The 19,100-nt window shown below is 39.3% G+C and overlaps 1 protein-coding gene across 5 annotated transcripts in view; it reads right to left on the bottom strand.

The window, feature by feature from the left end:
• Nucleotides 1-19,100, bottom strand: part of dync2h1 (dynein cytoplasmic 2 heavy chain 1) — a gene marked incomplete at both ends in the record, with an annotated part of 93,242 nt that overhangs the window by 30,889 nt on the left and 43,253 nt on the right. For all 5 annotated transcript variants that reach the window (XM_083887222.1, XM_083887223.1, XM_083887221.1 and 2 more), the window contains 11 exons: nucleotides 4,248-4,320; nucleotides 5,083-5,214; nucleotides 5,401-5,454; nucleotides 5,533-5,583; nucleotides 5,683-5,748; nucleotides 10,700-10,789; nucleotides 12,511-12,654; nucleotides 13,898-14,032; nucleotides 15,781-15,900; nucleotides 16,126-16,289; nucleotides 18,587-18,710. In XM_083887222.1, coding sequence (XP_083743348.1) covers nucleotides 4,248-4,320; nucleotides 5,083-5,214; nucleotides 5,401-5,454; nucleotides 5,533-5,583; nucleotides 5,683-5,748; nucleotides 10,700-10,789; nucleotides 12,511-12,654; nucleotides 13,898-14,032; nucleotides 15,781-15,900; nucleotides 16,126-16,289; nucleotides 18,587-18,710 — 1,153 coding nt within the window. The remainder of the gene's footprint in view (nucleotides 1-4,247; nucleotides 4,321-5,082; nucleotides 5,215-5,400; nucleotides 5,455-5,532; nucleotides 5,584-5,682; nucleotides 5,749-10,699; nucleotides 10,790-12,510; nucleotides 12,655-13,897; nucleotides 14,033-15,780; nucleotides 15,901-16,125; nucleotides 16,290-18,586; nucleotides 18,711-19,100) is intronic.

Genomic DNA, 19,100 nt, shown 5'->3' with positions numbered 1-19,100 from the left:
TGTATATATACGTATATATTAGGAACTTTCAACCAGTTCAACTCATAATATGAGTGCTATATTGAAGCGCGTGCACATGCACGGTCGTGTTCAATCATGTCTCGAAATAACCCGCTGTAACCTTTTTCACATCAGATATTTGTTAGTTTGAAATAGTAGGACAAACACAAGTTTTACCAGTAAAAATAATTAGGGTTGCACTCCAGAGAGCCAGGGTCATGTTGTTGCTCAAATGTCAGTGTATAGCTCACACTAAATCTTTGACACGTTAACCTGCAGAAGCTGTTTTTTTTTCCACAGAAATGTAAAGTTATATCAAAACTGTGTACATGTTTCCTATATTCTACATTTTAATGTTATTATACTACACTAATGGTACTGTATGTTTACCCGATCACTTACTACATTTGACAAAGCCTGACATGGCCTTCTTGGTACAGTAGGTTGCTGTGTCAGTGTCATAATCTGAAGGTGGTGAATTTAAACCACACATAGGACATATTTTTAAAGATGATGAATTATAGAGAGGCAAAAAAGATAATGGCAGAATAAAAACATACACACCTTCAAAGACTGAAAATAGACATTTATAAATACAGCTACAGTTCTCGTCTTCAATGAGCCGGCATCATTATTAGCCCTCTTTAGCAGCTGCTCAACAGCTGACACTGAGTTTCAGTCAATAGAGCTTCTGCTATAAGCAGGAAGCAAGGCAGTCAGAATACTGCAGCTCACAAAAGTGTTTTTTTTTTTGTATCTCTCCATGCCCATAGCTCCCCCCACTTTCATCTCTTTTTGCGACCACTTATTTTCAGCTGGTTCTCCACTGAGTGTCCAATTTAAAGCATTTATGAAACTACTTTAGAGTTGAGAAAAAAATATGACACAAACATTCAGCTAAAAATTATCAAAAAAAAAGTGTGATATGGAGATAAATAACTTCTGCTGCAGTCAAATTAAATGTGGTGAGAATGTCAGTAGCGTGGCAAAGAATTAAAAAACAAAGCCTTCAGTGATGCCAAACACTGAGGAATCTTACATTTCTCAGTGTTTTGTTTTCTAAGAACTTTCCTACAGTCTGCACTACAGTATGTGCTTTAAGATATTGTGCTGCAAGACTGCAATAATGTCACTGAGTGTGTTGGGATGACGAGCTCAAGAAACTAGAATACGGATTGACAGGCCAAGCAATCAGCCCTTACTGACAGGCACATTTTGAAGGGGCAATGTACAAGTGCATCTAATGTTGATTATTGCTTTTATGTGGGCAGTTTGTTTTGGCATGGTCATGGATTTAACAGTGGCTCATTTTTGTGCAAAGCATTTTAAGTTGGTTATAGATTGTATGGGCATTTTGGTGCACACAAACTAAGCGAATGTTGTTGTTGGCAAAAGCATCAGTCTCATAATCTGAAGGTTGTGAGTTAAACCCTCACATGGGACAATGGCTTTATTTGGATAATAAATCCAATGACACCAAAATGAAATGATAAAAAGTCCAGACAACATCAATGGGCTACACATGAGGACTGAGTCCTGCTGATAAACTCACACCAAATGTGATTCAACAACCCCAGTTAATGACCAAAACAACTCTGTTTACCATTCTGGATGAAGTGATAACACCAAATGTACCTGTAATATTACTGAAGCTATAGCAACATTCACAGTAGCATCTTCATGAGCCACATTAAAAAAAGTAACTTCCAGCTATCCTCACAATTAAGACAAGTCCATGTCTGCCAGTGGTTTCTCTTTCATGGGACAGTGATTGGTCCACTTTTGTTTAGCCAGAGGCAAACAGCAATAATCCTGGCAAGATGGATTATTGCTTGCAACATGCAACAAATCCAGTGGCCTCTGAAGGTTTGATGAACTTTCATTTAGTTATTCAGTAGTGATTCATTATTTGTTAGGCTTCAGTGATTGGTAGTAATGCTGCATTCAATCCAGAATCTCCTCCTCTCACTTTTGTCTACTGTTGTTTTTTGAGCAGACAAACAACTACATATTAGTTTCACCTGACACCAATTACCAGTTCCCCAGATAGTGCTATCAAACACCAACACAAAATTAGAATTGTCTGGGACTAAATGAATGAGCTCATTAAGCATAATAAAAACACAACAGTAGCTACATCACAACTCTTTATCCATGTGTGTTTGTCTGTCTCAAACTACCATAGAGGACAAACGTCAGACTAAAAGCCAGTTATTTGGGAACAGTTTGCCCAAATCGAGACAAAAGCTGTGTTCCCTGCTGGGAAATGCTAACCTTTGGGTGAGTGGATATGTTTAGGGTTAGCTTAAGGTTAGCGTAATGGTGATGGACTGGCAATTAGTCTTTATGGTGAGGGTCAAGGGAAGTCTTCAGGAAATATTCCAAGATGCTCTATAATGTTTGTGTGTGATGAGTGTGATTGTGTGGTCTATTATTGATGTTGTGGGGAGTCTGGGGCCCTAAATCTGTTCAGTAACTCTAAATGTAATCAACTGTCTTCCTTATGAGGACAAAAGGTAAAGTAACACATGCTTTCAAGTTAAGGTACAATAAGGTTTAGACATATATGGTTAAGGCTAGAGCAAAACTAAAAATAAGTAATGTAATTTGATGATGTGGTGTAATGTGATGTGGATACGCACTGACAGAGCGAGAAAGGTAAACGTTCAAGTAAACCAACTGTGAGAAAAACAATATTTGATCAGAAGTCGAGCAGTTTTGGCTCAGGAGGTAAGTGTGAAAGACTTGTCTGAGAATATTGTGCTTGAGTGTAGTGTATGAAGGCAGAATGTAGGGTGTGAAAAGCATCTCGACACAGTAAAATAGCTGTAGTTGAGCAAAAGGGCAACAGAACACGCTTTCCATCCATGTTTGCAGCTAATTACTCAGAGCATTCACACTGAAGTTCAGAAGGGAAAAGTCACACCGCAAGCTTGTCAGAAAACACCAAATTAAACTGTGTACACTTTTCAGCAGTTAATCATAATTGTCTTATTTAGCACAGACACAGATTCGGTTTATAATTCCAGTCCTGCATTTGCTTAAAACGCATTCAGTCACAGCAGTACATGCCAAACACGCTTTCTACACAGCATGCAGCTGACTGGGAAAATAATGTAACAACCGCACACCCGCAAACAAACAACATGACGTCAATGTTTAGCAGTCAAACACAGACTGTGTACGAATGCGTATGCAACAGTTGGAGCGACTCTGATGCAGCATATGGTGAGAAGGCAGACCTACGTCTAAAAGCTTTTAATTAGCCAACTTCTTGTAAATGTTAAAATGAAATGGTAAATGGTTTTTAATTAATTTTGTAAGGCTTCACATGAACATGGCTCCAAACCTGTGCTTAATTAGTTTTTTTATGGTAACACAATTAGAGGTCCAGTGTGTAGGAATTAGTGACATCGAGCAACAAGCTGAGGACTCACTCCTGTGCTTATCCCTCCCTTTCCCACGAGAATCAGGGAACTACAATGGCCTTTGCATACTAGATAGGATGTAAACACCTCCACAACACTTCCACCACTTCCACCCTCCCACTCTCTTCTTCATTGGTTTATGTATCTGGTTTATGTTGGCAGAGATATTTCCTCCATTTCCATGGTTATCCTTTGCTTACAAATACAAAACTCAACATTATTGTGATGACAGCATTGCTCATGAAGCAAGTGTGAGCAAGGAAAGAGGAGAAAACTTGTAATCAATTATGTTTTTTTTGTTTTGGTCTCTTGGATACTGTGAATGTATAATTTTATTTTACTTTGTTTTTTATTGGTTATTCTGTTTCGCCGGGTGCAAAAACATGCAATATGGGGATTAGGTAAATGGGATACTCTAAATGTGTATTCGCACCAGCCCTTCTAATACGAATCAGGAGGGGAATACGCTATTCAAAAAATCGGGAAAGAATGTTGCAACCCCCAATTGAAAGTCCCCAATCCTACCGAGTCTAGACTATTAGGTGTGAAAAGACTTTAATTGACCGTTGGTGTGAGAGTGAATGGTTGTTGTCTATGTGGCCCTGCGACGGACTGGCAAACTGTCCAGGGTGAACCCTGCCTACTGCCCTATGTCAGCTGAGATTGACACAGCACCTCCTTTCTCCTCATCTGGAGGATAAAGCTGTAGGATCCATGCTAATTCTGACCCACGTTTGGAGAATATTTCCGAATATTACTGCAGCCAACTGAGGCTGGAGTTATAGTGAAAAATTTAAGTACTGAATATGAACCACTTACCTAGGGCCTGGGAGGTAAATGAAGTCATGGCACTCTGCAGTCGGTCTGGTCTGACTGCCTGAACCAATAATAGCTGAGGAAAGAGGAGAGCAACGGCAGAGAGATATGTGATGTAGAAAGAAACAGCAGGTGTCTATAAAAATGTGCAAGCTCGAAGGTCAGTCCCTGGATACATATCCACTACCAAGTTCACAGAAGCTGGTCTGCTCTTTTAACTACTAAATAAACTCAATCTTTCTTTTATCTCAGAACCATATGTGAGCTAAAGGACCATCATTTTGTTCATTTTCTGAGGTTATCATGATGTCTTCTCTTTAACAGTGTGAGAAAAAAATAATCAATTTAATGGGCTGTCATTACAGCTTTCAAAGTAATAATAGGCTATTTAGTATAAACCTCCGTCAGTCCTCCTCAATGTGAGGTTTTGAAATGCATCTACGTTTGGAGCGACATTAAGAGAAAATTTGTGATTTACAACATAGAAATACCAATATTTGGAGGATACCTATTTATTTTCTGCTACCATCAATAGATTGAATGCCATTACATTTGGTTGCACATGAAAAATGCACGTAGGAGTAATGTAAACTGTCGCATAAGCCACACTGAGAGGGGGAAAGCTGGATGAAATTGTAGCTGCAAGATAAGGACAAGCCAAAATGTAATGTACTTTACCAATATTTCATTTAAATCTGCTAAATTGACAGAAGCAATTAAATAAATTGATCTTAAAACACTTTTTTGTCAGTTGTATGTACACTGCTGGTGTGGTCTGTCACTAATTTAAGTCTTTCAATTTGGCAGAGGAAATTAGCGCTTTTGATTGAAAGCTGACCTGCTGGAAGGGAGTAATCTTCTTGGCAACAGAGGACGGGATTTCCTGTTCACACTGTGAGCTCTGTGAGAAGGACAGCCAAAGGTCTGAGTCACTCAAACACAGGGACTGGTAGAGGGCTGGAAATGTAGTCTGCGAATATAGGATGGCAAAAGTTTAAATGAACGGATGACATGTAATAATTTATTTCAGTAATTAACAAATTATATTACATATAACTTTTATTGATTGTCTACAAGGTGCAGATGACAATCCTGTATATGCAGCTGATGTGTGATTAAGCGTGTCATTAACAAATGTTTCTATAGGAGTGTTTACTTTAAAAACGGCCATTGCTCCATGCCTCTCCGGATCAATCCAGGAAGGGAACTCCTGTGAAAAGAGATAAAAGTCAAAGACAGAAATAATGTGGAGGATTTCTTATTAAGAGAAAAGATGCAGCACTCTTACCTCTTTTTTAAACATTTCTCCTACAATGGATCCAGTAAAGGCATCCCATTCCTACCACAAAGGAAGACAGAATTCCATTTGTTCCACATTTGATCTGTTACTAAAGTCAGCATGATGGGATTCAATATATATATTTTTTTAAATACTCACATTCTCTTGGAAGAGTTCGGGGTGCATGCCTTTCACAAAGTGCATAGCAAACATTAACTGGTCAGCCTGAGAAACAGAGACACGGAGAGATTGATGTTTAGATGACATGGGAATCAAATGAGAAAATGAATTTGTCATGTTCGAACCTACAACAGTCAAAAGCAGAATGCCATGGTAGAACAAACAAAAAAATTCAAAACCTCACCCGCACAAGGGCAAACATGAGCTCGCACTCAAACTGCAAGATAAGCAGCTCTGAAAAGTTACCCTTAGGGCTTGTAAAGGGTTTCTACAAACTGACAGAAATGCCTGAAAACTGTAACAGCTCCACTGGCTGTATCATCCCAACACTCTTTTTATACCTCCCTCTCTTTCTTTCTCATCTGCTGGTCATTTAGGAGAGATAACCAACAAAATCCAGTAACCTCTTCTTCACAGTTGCCCCCAGGATAGGGGGTAGCGTCAGACGCAGCGACAAAAGCGTCATAAAACCATATCTCACTTTAACAAACACAGACATGCAAACAGCAGGAGTGGGACCGGAGCATCAGCGTGATTATGTAAACAAAAAAACATGTGTCGACTGGACAACGGAGAATCTACAGATTCCAGTGGTACCTATCACTCTACGACCAAGAATCACGGATCCAGCCCCAAAATAAGAGCAAAACAACAACTGACTTTCAAGAAATACAAGCAGAAATGTTGTCTTACCTTTGCTGTTTATCAAAACAAGTTATTTCCACCGGAACGAAACCACTTCTAATGAAGAACTACACTTCCCAGCATGCTTTGGGAACAAGTCCCGGTCTGATTGATCATTACAGAGCGACATTAGATCGTTCCGATTAGAGAAGGGCTAATGTCCACACAAATGCGTCATATGCATTTGTGTCCTTTTGACTCGCTAATGAAGTGATTCACACACATTTGGAGTCTGGGGTCTGATTCTACCGGTTTAGAGGTTTAAAACGAGCTGTCAATCACCCTAATTGACCAAGGTAAGCCAGAGCTATGGCGCTGCGTAACTGAAGACGCTGCAGAGTCACAGAGCTGTTATTACGCACCGCACAGGGAGCATTGATTTACAGCGAGTTATCATACCTTTTTTTTTTTTTTCAAAACATGTCCACATGTTGTTACATGACCTCCACGTGTTTTTAAGCTCCTACTGCATATTTTAAAGGTGATATTTGCTTTAAAATGCAATATTTTTTTAGGCGAGAGAAAAAAATCCTTCAGTTATGCTGTGTTCCATGTACATTTACTCTGACACAGTGGCATCTGCAGTGAAACTTACACCTCTGGTGGAATCTCACAAGTGCTATCTGTATTTTGATACCAAGATAATCCACATAGAACTTGTAACTTCAGAGATTCACTCTATTTAGTTTGGGCATGTCATTTTCGAGCAGGGACTCGAGGGTTAGGGAAGAAGTGGTTAAGGAGAATAGTTGCCTTTGCAGCAAGAATACCCAGGTTCGAGCCCCGGTTGGAACAAGGGCCTTTCTAGGAGTTTGCATGTTCTCCCTGTGTGTGTGTGGGTTTTCTCCAGGTTCTACAGCTTCCTCCCACGGTCCAAAAACATGCAATATGCAATATATTAGGTGGACACTCTAAATTGACAGTAGGTGTGAGAGTGAGAATGAATGGTTGTCTGTCTCTACATGTGGCCCTGAGATGGACTGGCGAACAGTCCAGGGTGTACCCCGCCTATCGCCCTATGTCAGCTGAGATTAGCACAGCACCCCCCATGACCCTCCTGTGGAAGATAAAGAGGTAGAAAATGCATGGATGAATTGCTATCAAGACCAATGCATTGCATGGACAATCAAATCAAATTAAAAGCAGAATTGAAGACAAAAATACCTCTTTTTGTTATGATTTATTTAAGTGCTAATACGTCAAGCAGCTGTGTTAATCTAATAGGTTTAGCCGTTCACTGTAGCTGCTGTCAGATCCAGTAATTGTTGACATGTCTTAAACAGGAAGACAAATGGATCTGTGTGTATCAACATTTTTACAAATCTTCAAAACCTTTCCTTTTTTGGCTGTGTCCTATTATTACACTCTGTACCTTGACCACACAACTGCAGAGGCAGCTTGAGCTGGGATGATGTTAACCTTCTGTGACTACCTTGCCCTCCCTCTCTTTCTATTCTGTTCATCTTTTTGATTCAACGCCTGAATGATTTACAAGAAGCTGCCAAGTTCAAGTTCACCTTCTGAATTGACAGTGGACTCAGTTGGGGTGAGAGATCCAACAAATATATGACCAGTCAAACAAAGAATGGCAAACATTTCGTATTGCTGTATTTGTGTCTGTCAAGTCTTTGAGTGTGCACATTTTTTTTTCGTCGTACATCCTTTTTGCTATGCAAACCCTGACGTGCTTAGGAAAGGAAGGGGTGAGAGAAGGAGTTACTGTAGTCTCACCACTGGCAGTGAGTTTTCACTACACAGTTGTAGCACTACTTGGTTTATTTTGCTTTTCCATTATGGATAGTACCTAGTACCTGGTACTTTTTAGTACCCACTCTGGCAATGTTCCAACCAAGCTGAGCTGATACTAACCCTGGATTTCCACTGGACGTGTTACAGTCAGCGGGTCACCGTTGCAAATCGCTTCCATTCTAATCAATGAGAGCATTTCCACTGAGCGCGCTGCAGAACGTCTCAGCAGCGTCCCAGAAACGGGTCTTCGGACCGCAGCGCTATCGATAGGTAGCAGTTCTATTTTTGCCGTTGCCGCTGCTGAACCTCGTAAATTTCAACAGAGCAGATCGCACCAGACAGGACAGGAAGTAAAACATTTCCGCCCCCCTTTCAAAATAAAACACAATATGCGCCGCTGCTGTAACGTGCCCGGTGGGGATTGACGCTGGGCAGAGGACGAAGCAGAACCGCGCCGCTGACGCTAAAAATATAATTTAATGTATTAATTATTTAATAATATTTTTTTCTAAAAAAGACTCAAACCACTTAATCGATTATCAAAATAGTTCACAGTTAATTTAGTAATAGATTAATAATGAATAAATCCAATAATCTTTGCAGTCCTAGCTATAAATAATGTAAATTAACTACATATATCACTTGGATAAATCCATATGGCATACTGTGCATTGTGCTAAATGTATGAGTAGAAAGCAAAAGCTGCTCAAAATAAAATTCTCATTATAGGTCAAATAACACAAGCTTGACAAAATGACACCAGGCCTGCAGGAAAAAAAAAAAAAAACAGTTTTGCTCATGAGAGGTCCAACAATCAATATTTGGTAGAATAACCCTGATCCTTTATTACAGCTTTGATGTATCGAGCCACGCTCAATCAATACCTTATTAAGCTGAATCAGTTGTGTTTGTGGTGAATGTGTGGTTAACACACCGACTATCACCACCATGACACAAACACAGCTGTTTGAAAGTAGAGGGTGATCTGTTCTTTTTACAGAGGTTTATACCGTGATGTTTTCTTATCTCAAGTCTCTTTCCTTCTCTAATTATTCTCTGTTTTTATCCACCTTTATCTTTTCATTGGGTGCCTTCTGCTTTTTCTGCCTAGAATTATTTCTCAGCCACACAGACGGGGACATTGACCAGCGCTCTGATGACATAGTCTCGTGCTTCCTCTCTGTTAATAACTGGGCTGCAGCATCTGTGGGTGCATGCGTTTGTGTCCAAGCAGATAGCCTATGGACGTGGTCAGCAGTTCACAATCACACACACACACTGAGAAAGACTGAGGAATTACATTAACTATTTAGTGCCTGATCAATGCAATGATTGCGGTGTTGGTCAATATTTGACACTTCATTAGTGTGTTAATGGAAGAGGTTGGATTGTATAAATGTGTAAATGTATGTGCTCGTCCAACTGTGCTTGTGGACTAAAAGATCAATAAGCTGCAACATGATTGGCTGGAAGACCAAATAATAGCAAATAGTGATGGTTTTCACAGGCCTTGGGAATACCTGCAATGTTTGTTGCATAAATCTTCATATTTGTTGTCTAGTTTTAGGTCTGTTAGCTTCAGAATTAATAAATACATTCAAGTCAGTTTATGTTAATGAAGTTAACTTCTAGTCTACAGAATCTTTTTTTTCACTAGTTCTTATCAGGCGTGTCACCAAGGGAACTGTGAGTGGATAAAAATGAATGTGTTGATGTGTTGACTTTTGTTTTTTAAGATAAAATTCATTATTTCATTCACTTTAACAAGGAACTAAAGGTCAGAGATAACAATTCTGGGATCTTTTTTAATAAATGAGAATTTTAAAAATGATCCTGATTTGCAATGCAATGATCTCATACCTCAAGGAAAATGTCCCTTTTGCTGTCATTACCCACGAATCACCACTAACAAACCAGAAGATACATTTTTAGAGATGCTCTAAAGCAGGGGTCACCAACGTGGTGCCCGCGGGCACCTGGTAGCCCGCAGGCAGCCAATACGGTGCCCGCGGGCTCACTTCACTTCACCTCACTTGCATGTATCCGTATGATCGCTCAGTAAAATATCTTTGATATTGTTTATAAAAACTGGTAATCGTTAGGAGTAAGCACTGGAATGAATGTGTATGCAGTTGAATGCATAATATTAATCATTTAAATGGTAAACAAACAAAAAAATATTATATGGTAGCCCTCCATATTATTTTTTACCCTTAAGGTAGCTCTCTGTCTCAAAAAGGTTGGTGACCCCTGCTCTAAAGAAATGAGTGTATCCCCCCATACACTGGGAACTGTGGTTCAGTGATAAAGCAGGTCATTTCCAACAGGAAGGTTATGGGTTCAACCCCATGCTCATCTAGTTTACATGCCAATGTGTTCCCTTGGCAAGACACTTAACCCCAAATTGTAAAATAAATCCAGCCGCTGGGTTTAAATAAATGATATCCCGGTGACACAGAGGATTGTGTCTGCCAAATTAACAATGCAGGTGCAGGGAGAATCCATTGTGGTGTTTCCTACAGGACCAGCCAAAAGAAAAAATAAAGCATATGTGTGTGATTACCTTGAAAAGTGAGCGGCAGACATACTCATACACCATATACTTCAAGCTGGCCTCCAGAGCAGCAATCCTGGCTTCTGTATTCTCTACTTCCTGAAACACACACACACAAACAATTAGTGGGGTGAGCGATGAGGGGCAAGAGCCATTAAAGTGAATGAGATATTAGACTGTGAGATACAGTATCCTGCCACTACAGAGATTCACCGAGTTCATTTCTCTTTTCTCTCATTAAATGAGTCATATCAGGACAACCTGATTGACTCTGGTTGTTCAAAGGACACCAACTACTCTTCTTTTTTCACACACACACACCGGTTCTTTTTCTCCCTCATGCACAAGATCAGATCGGGGCACCAGTGGTTGCTTTTACAGGCTTTGAGGCTGCATTGTGATTTCCACAAAACTGTCACAGAATGTATGGAATAGAAATATCCCTTTGATATACAAAGGTGAAATGAAAAGAGGGGGAGGGGGGGGAAACTGTGTAACATGAGGAGGGAGATAACCTAAGAGAAATGATAAAAACATATATATATACATTTCCTTCCTTACTTCCAGGTCAACCTTCTTGTTTTTTTTCCTGCCTGATTTTCTGTTTGGCATTTTTTGAAAACATTGGTTTGATGTAAAGTACTACGATCAGATTGATGAGTACTGCCATGTTAGACAGAGGAGGACAGGATTATCTTCAAGATCTCAAAAACCATCTGCGGCTCAATTTAAACATGCTCATTCAATATAACAAATAACCAAACAGGCTCACACTCTCTCCCTCTCTTTCTCTGTGTGTGTGTGTGTGTGTGTGTGTGTACTCTGGTTATCAGACATTGTTTAGGGCTCAGATGGAGAGCTGCGGTGTGATGGACAGTCCATAATGATGAGGATGATGATGATGCACAGCTGCACAGGTTAGACTGAGATAAAATCGCTGAAGAAAACAAAAATTCACTGATATACACGATATAAAACTGACCCCAACTAAGACAAAAACTTCCCCGATTCACGACCTAGTACGAACCCAAAGCACACAGCTTTTTAAAAAGACTGTGCCGAGAATTACATAAAAAAATGATCTATGAATAAATAGTCTGGTACAAAAGATTGAAAGAAAATAGCTTTTTGGTGTGAACTATTACTACTTGACAGAACGACCAGCTGCTGGCTTCAGCCCTAGATTTTACAAAGAGAAAGCAGACATGCACAGATACTGTGGACCGTCTACACATTAAAAACCAACCAGATTTAACCACCTTATTACTGACTAGCTGACACCACACTAAAACTTTACATTCTGGCATCTTTTCCCTTGAGTTTATGGCAATAAAACAATCATCCAAAAGTCTTTGCTGCACAGTCTGCATGGCAGTGTCAGCAGCTGGGTTAGCATGCTAGCATGATGGTCCAATGAGTGAGACATTAGTTACACAGACTTTAACTAAATAAAAAAACAACAACACAAGAGTGCAGTTTACATTAAAAGCAGCACAGTTATATACTTCTGCACACTGCAATGACGCAGAATTGCGGTTAACAAAACCAATGTGCATCTTCTAATCTAGTGGAACCAAGTAAAACATGGATTAATACATGGGTTTGATGTGGAGTATGACATCAAACCGTAGCACTACGCGTTAGCATATCCTGTATGCTAAAGCTGGCAAACTGTAATACATGTCTGAGAAAATGTACTTTTAAGTGTGCGTATTAGTATTTTAATTATCTATTGAATTACTTAGATAAACACGGTGGCATAACACTGCTGTGTTGGATGAAAATAGGAGTATAGTGCTGTTAGAGTTGCTTCCAGTCACCTTCTTGGCCTGAAGCGCGCGTTGGAAAATGCGCAGAAAAGCAGCGAGGCTGAAGCGGTACATGTTGTTGATCTTTGCCAGGTCTGTGATGACAAAGAACATTTTGCTGGCGCTCTCTGCGAGAGGTAGATAGGCGTCCCGCTCCTGAAAGAAAAATAAGGAGAGGGAGTAAAGTTAAAATAGTAAAAAATTAGAAACAAGTCAAGGAGCAGCATGAAAAGAGGCATCTCAAAGATCAAAAAAAAGGAAAAGAAAATCAAGATCAAAGGAGAGAGAAGGGGAAATTAATATGGGCAGCATGAAGCAAGGTAAGACTAGGGAGAGTGTATAAGAAAGACAAAAACAGTGGGATAATTAATTAATTAAATAAATAGTTCTGGTGTAACACTGCACCCTAGAGTCAGATTATGAAACACATAGCTCCAAGCTTGTACATCTCTGAATGCTGATGTTTGTAGAGTGAGTGTAACAATCAGCTTTATCCAATGGCCTCAAATTGATCCAAATATAAAACAACGCTTTGTTTCAGAAACACCAAAGTACAGTTCATCCTGCTTTTGCAGAGTGGATAGAAAACGTCCTTATGGATTTCACAAGTATTGCCTCTGTATCTCTGACCAGCTTCTTCTGATGAAGGGAACACCTGACTTACTAAACCAAATCAAACTAAATTAAATCTCCGCACTTCCAGTGTGTGCTGTGGAATCTTGGTTGTTATGCTTCAGTATTCCACAGTTAATTCTCTGAAATAGTTTATTTCCTGTAACACAATTACATAGATAGACACTGTTCCAGTTCATACGGATAAGCTGTTAAAAAGTGAGCTTACCACTATTGAATAAAAAATTGTTTACAAAAACTCATGGTAACACTAGGCGGGGAAAATGCAATTGATAGATATTACATTATAGCTCTTTTGATATATGATACATTTTTTAGTCCAATTCTGAGAACATCAAAATATAACTTGGTTCCACCATTTATGTATTACATAAGAACATTTTAGGATCTTTGACAGTAAAGTATAAATGCTGGGTCTTATGTGCTCTCTCATGGTATGGCAACCTCCCAATTCAAAATAAAAAGTCATCTGTCCTGAATTATTCATACAGCCAACAAGATAATTGGAATACAGCAGCATCTATATCAGAAATTTGAAACAGACAATAAGTGGGTGAATAATAAATTGTAATAATAAGTTGCTGATATTTTAGTGGACTTTTTAAACAAACACTCTTACAGGTGATTTTTTTTCAGGTTACGTGAAACCACTGCTGCAAACCAAATTCTCCCCTTGAGGGACATAATAAAGGTCTGAACAGAACTGATTTCAGTGTGTGTGTGTGTGTGTGCGTGCATGCGTGTGTGTGTAAATGAAGCACATTACCTGGTCCAGAGATGCCTGCAGGCTGTGTGACTCCAGTAGTGACTCCTGGATGAGGGCACTGCTCGCCTTGGTCTGGTTCAGACTGTCTATCAGCTCCCTATTCTCCAGAATATTACCCTGAGCTGTAGCCAGGGTCTGACACAGGAAGTGGACAGATTCAAACAAAATATATCTCAAGAATTGGGGAGAGAGTGAGTCATTGATAAGCAAAAGAACAACAGAGGTGTTGTGTTAACGCACAAGAAGTAAACATAATGTTATTGTGTATCGCTCAACTGGCTGCAGGACATTCATTTTTGAGTGTCCCCTCTTCACTTGGTGGAATCTATTCTCTGAAACCAACGGATAAAATCTATTCAAATAAATTCAAATAAAATTGATGTGAAAGCAGTAGAGCATGGACATGTCAAGTCAAATATGCTCCTACAATTCTAGATTAATTACATGTCTAGTACCACTGAAGCACTGACATCCAGCTCTTGGATCTGCCGATCTGTGTCTAAAGTTTACTTAAACTATGGGCACAAGAAGTAATCATTATGCTGTGTGTCCATGTTGCATAATATCATTTAACTCTGTGTATTTGACCATTAAAGTGTATTTGCATGGAGTATTTGCCTGGAAGTAGAGGGATCCTCATTACAATATTTGGGCATTAAAACCCATTTAATGATATTCTCATTACCGTGCGTGTGAAATGAGAGAAAGGCTGCATAGAAAGTGCATGAATAAGTGATGAGAAATGCAATTTAAGAAAGTTTGCGACTTCCAAAAGTCAGCTAAGGTATCCCACCAATTAAGGTGGCTTAGTTAGTGCAGAGAAAGTAAATCACTCCTCTGTCTCTACCACCAGCAGCAGCAGTAGTGTATCCAACTTGGCCGGTGCTCCATCAAACACATTTGATTGTGTTCAGGGGAGGAAAGCTGGTGACAAATCACATCCTTGTTCCAACACTATGGATTCCTCCTGCTTGGTTTGCACACACTGTGTGTTCTGTCTTAAACATTCTTCTCAGGCCAACAGTGGCAGTAAGTAACTATGTTCTACAACTCAAGTGCTGAGAGAAATAACCTTTAAAATAAAATAAAAAATGGCAAAGGATAATATGTCGGCTTAAAGATATAGTTGGGATTTTTGAACATTAAGTTGTACGACACAGACAAGGAGTAGAGTGGATGTAACGTCATTAAATCGTTTAGAGAGCTGAGGTCACTACGGCAGGCAGTTGCGCAAGTCACAAGTCGCAGTGTTTCACCTGTTTTAGTCAGAGAGAGTGAGGGAAATCAAACAAACAAACATGTCTGACTATGAAACTGATGAAGATGAACCGTGTCGAGAAAATCCAACGGGTTATCTTTATGAACCAGAGTACACAGACGAGAGAGAAAGAAGTGATGCAAGGAGATGGGACTGAAGCTACAGAGAGGAAAAATAAATTAAGAATTAATCGATTTCTTACCCTAACCCTAGGATGGGTCACATGGAGAAGATGAATTTCTCCACTGTGTGATCAATACACCTTTTCCTGTTAAAAACTATTATTGTGTGGATTATAAGACAGAATCAAATTAGACTTCAATAACGTGTGTGTGTGTGTGTGTGTGTGTGTGTGTGTGTGTGTGTGTGTGTGTGTGTGTATTACATATACACACACACACACACATAATATATAATGATATCTACTTTCCTCTGCTCCGAACCAGAAACTCTTTAAATGATTTAACAAAATTGCATCCACTCTACTCCAGGGGTCTGTGTCATACAATTTAATGTTTCAAACTACCTCTTTAAGGTATATTCTACCAAATAATATGTACAAATGGTAAGCACATTATAGCATCATTTCATATGGCAACATAATTGGTGGCGTCTGTCTGCATACCTCTAACAGCGACTCTTCCAGCTGAGCCAGCTGTATTTTCTTGTCTTCCTCTTGTTGAAGAAGTCTGGTTTTCTCAGTCTCCAGTTCCGGCTTCTCCTGTTGAATGGTCAAGGCTAGCAGCTAAACACAGGCACAAACAAGCATTACATTATGACAACAGAGACACAAACAGTATGGCTGCAACATACAGTATATACAGGCTATGCATTTTATTTGTCCACTATAAAAGCTGTTTTTTTTCAGGGAGTCCAATCAACACTGCTGTGACAAAGTGTTATGTTAAACATCAATACCCAGAGATAACGTAAGCAGTTATAATGAATTTTGTGTATAATTGTGGGTTACCTGTCCTCGCAAACCTGCCCTGGTGGTAGTGAAGTTGACCTCTGTAACCACGGAAACGGCATCAGGTGGGATGAAGGGTGTGGGATTCCGCGTTGCCAGGAAGAGACGGAAGTCCTCGTTGTAATCGATAACCTTGTCCCCTATCTGAACCACATATCTAGGGCCTTTGTGAGTGTCCATGTGTGTAGATGTTTGACAGAAAGAAACAGACCTGTTAGCAACATGTAGTGTACCATTCAGGCTTTGTCTTCAATGGTCACTTTAAATTCTATCTTCATGGCTTTACATTCTCCTCTCACCGTCATATCTAGATGCCTGAAATGCAGTGTCGCAGAGCCTTTGTCTCTTTGCCTCTTTTTTGAGTCGTGTTCAACACTACTTCCAAATGAATAAGTTGCCCTTTGTCTAACTTTCTCTGCGCCCACTCATTCGGAGCTTCAAATAAACAACCAGTTCTCCCCGGATGAACCGAGAACCTCATGACTCACCCTCATTTTTCCAAAGGTTGGTGTGTTTCCACCCTCTGTTTACACTCGTAGTATTAGTCGTTGGTGTGAATTTATTGGAACGCAGAAACACAGACGTCGTCTGTTACGTCAGAAACTGCGCGATCAAAAAGGTTATTTCATTTAAATTTCACACACAGAAGAATTCGTCATTTTTAGTAGATATAATAAATTACTGCACGGCACATGTGCATGCATATTTTATGCAGTAAATATTTATTTCCACTAATTACATAGCTTTTGTCTGTCTGAATATTTCAGATGAGTGGCTCACACAATCAGCTTTTCTGATGAGCAAAGTTATACGATGTGAAATTATCTTCTTTTTTTCCCCAACTTTGTTAAGCACTTTGACAGTACATATAGCTATAAATACTACATGGGGGAAAACCCTTCAAGTTTAATAGTGGGATTAATTAACCCATCTGATGTGTTAAAAGGAGTTGACACCTGAGGCGTCTCTGTGATATACATATATATGCACACATATATATAGCATGGATCTGCTGACGGAAGAATGGAAATGAATGTATAAATATGCACACAAGAAACACACTGCACATTGATTTTTCTTTGATGCACTTATTAGATGTTTCATTGATCTCTTTCATTGTGTCATTTATTGCAAACAGAGAGAAATCAAATTTTTGTCAGTAATTAACTGGCACATTTTTTGGCTGTTTTTAATCATCCAAGACCAGGGTCTTGGATGTGGAGGTGGCTCTGTGGAGCTCCAGGCCGGTTTCAGAACTCACAACACATGTCTATGGTGTATGTAGGATCTGTGTTAATAATAAATTCAAAATATTCAAAGTGCATCTACTTCTTGTGAATGTGGCAAGTTTAAATGTTTACTATTATCTAGCTCTCAGACACAGGTGTGTGCCGTCTGACAGTGAAACAGACCCCCTTCCCTCAGTGACAGGCTGGGAGAAGTACAGTAACACGCGATTTTGAGGTCTGATCGAGCAACAAGTTTTAATACGAATGGATACATTTTATTAGAAACTCAGCTTGTCAACACCATAGCTGTTGACCGCAGCAGTGATTTCTCTCCAGATTGTTACTTTCCGACTTCCATTGATCCAAATTTTCAGGCCAACAAACAGAATGACCTTGTTATTTTTGAAATTCGGACGTTATGATGCTTATTTTCAGCTTTAAGCTTCTCTTATTGGTCATATTCTGCATCGGGTAGTTCTTTCAGACAGATATGATTCTGGTTCTGGAGCCTCAGAACCGTGTTGTTTGCTGGTATAACAACCGGTGTTTACACCAGTTTAAGAGGAACCAAAGTGGGAGGACGTTACACCGCATTACTCAGGCCGAAGTAACCACAACACCGGCAAAATCTCCATACTTCCTCTACTTCCCGCTAGTCTTCATGACACAGAATATGAAACACCCACTGATGATGTCACGGTTTGTGAGGAACAACCACTACTTTTTTCGGTTTCATCTGAGAACCAACTCCAAATCGTGAATCTATGAGGGTGTGGTGTTCAAATTACGATCATTATCAGCCGTCTTATTTATCAAAGGCTGACCAGGCGTATGCCACTCAATCCTGGTGTACGCTTGATTCATTAATCAAACATTAGACTTGGTATAGGGTGATATTTACACCTGAATCTTTCTGCCCAAGTTTGATATACAAAGGCCACTGTGTATATTTACAATTTTTCTGGGGGGAAATAACTGCAGCCTACTCTCTGTTGTCTCTGTTGCAAAGACACAAACATGATGGAGTGAGGCTATATACGGAGTAGAATACAGGATTTTAATCCAGCACTTTATTCTTATTATTGGAAAATAAAATATCTGTTGAAGCAACACACACCTCTCAGGATTGGATAATCAAACTTGGTCATGCTGGTTAAAATAATGAGGATAATGCAATAATCTGTAAAGAATTAGATTTTACTTCACTGAAAAAGTGTGTGGGAGTGCAATACCTTGTGCTATAAGGTCCCTCCTCAACAGTGGGTAGAGTACGGGTTCAACTCCATCCATCTCTTGTATAATGAGGGTTTTTCCAAATCTGACTGCTAACTCCAGAGATGTCATGAAGTTGTTGTCCTAAAGAGAGTAAAAAGACAGACATATACTGTAAATGCAAGAACCCACTGAAGATATTTTTGCTATTAAGCCCAGAAACTTATTGCTTATTAAAATTCAAAAAGTCGACAAATGAAATGTTTATTTCTCATTCTAATATGTAGGTAATAGGTAAACACTATTTAAGTTAACTATTTAATGTTGCTTACTTTAAAGAAAGTAGTTGTAGACTGTGTATAAAATAAAGTGTATCAACATTGAGAGATTAATAGTAAAGTCCAAATGTTTAATAACATTGCTTTATACCATGAAATAAGTATGCCAAAGTCAGCAACTGATTGAAGACTGATTAGTTGCGGTCTAAAAGTCATTTTTTTCCTTCAGAATTTTTTTCAGTAATGGTGGTATTGT

The sequence above is a fragment of the Microchirus variegatus genome, assembly GCF_963457635.1.
Source record: "Microchirus variegatus genome assembly, chromosome: 3".
NCBI classification, from domain to species: domain Eukaryota; kingdom Metazoa; phylum Chordata; class Actinopteri; order Pleuronectiformes; family Soleidae; genus Microchirus; species Microchirus variegatus.
Note: the sequence above shows the minus strand (reverse complement) of the source record. Positions and strands in the feature narration are given on the sequence as shown.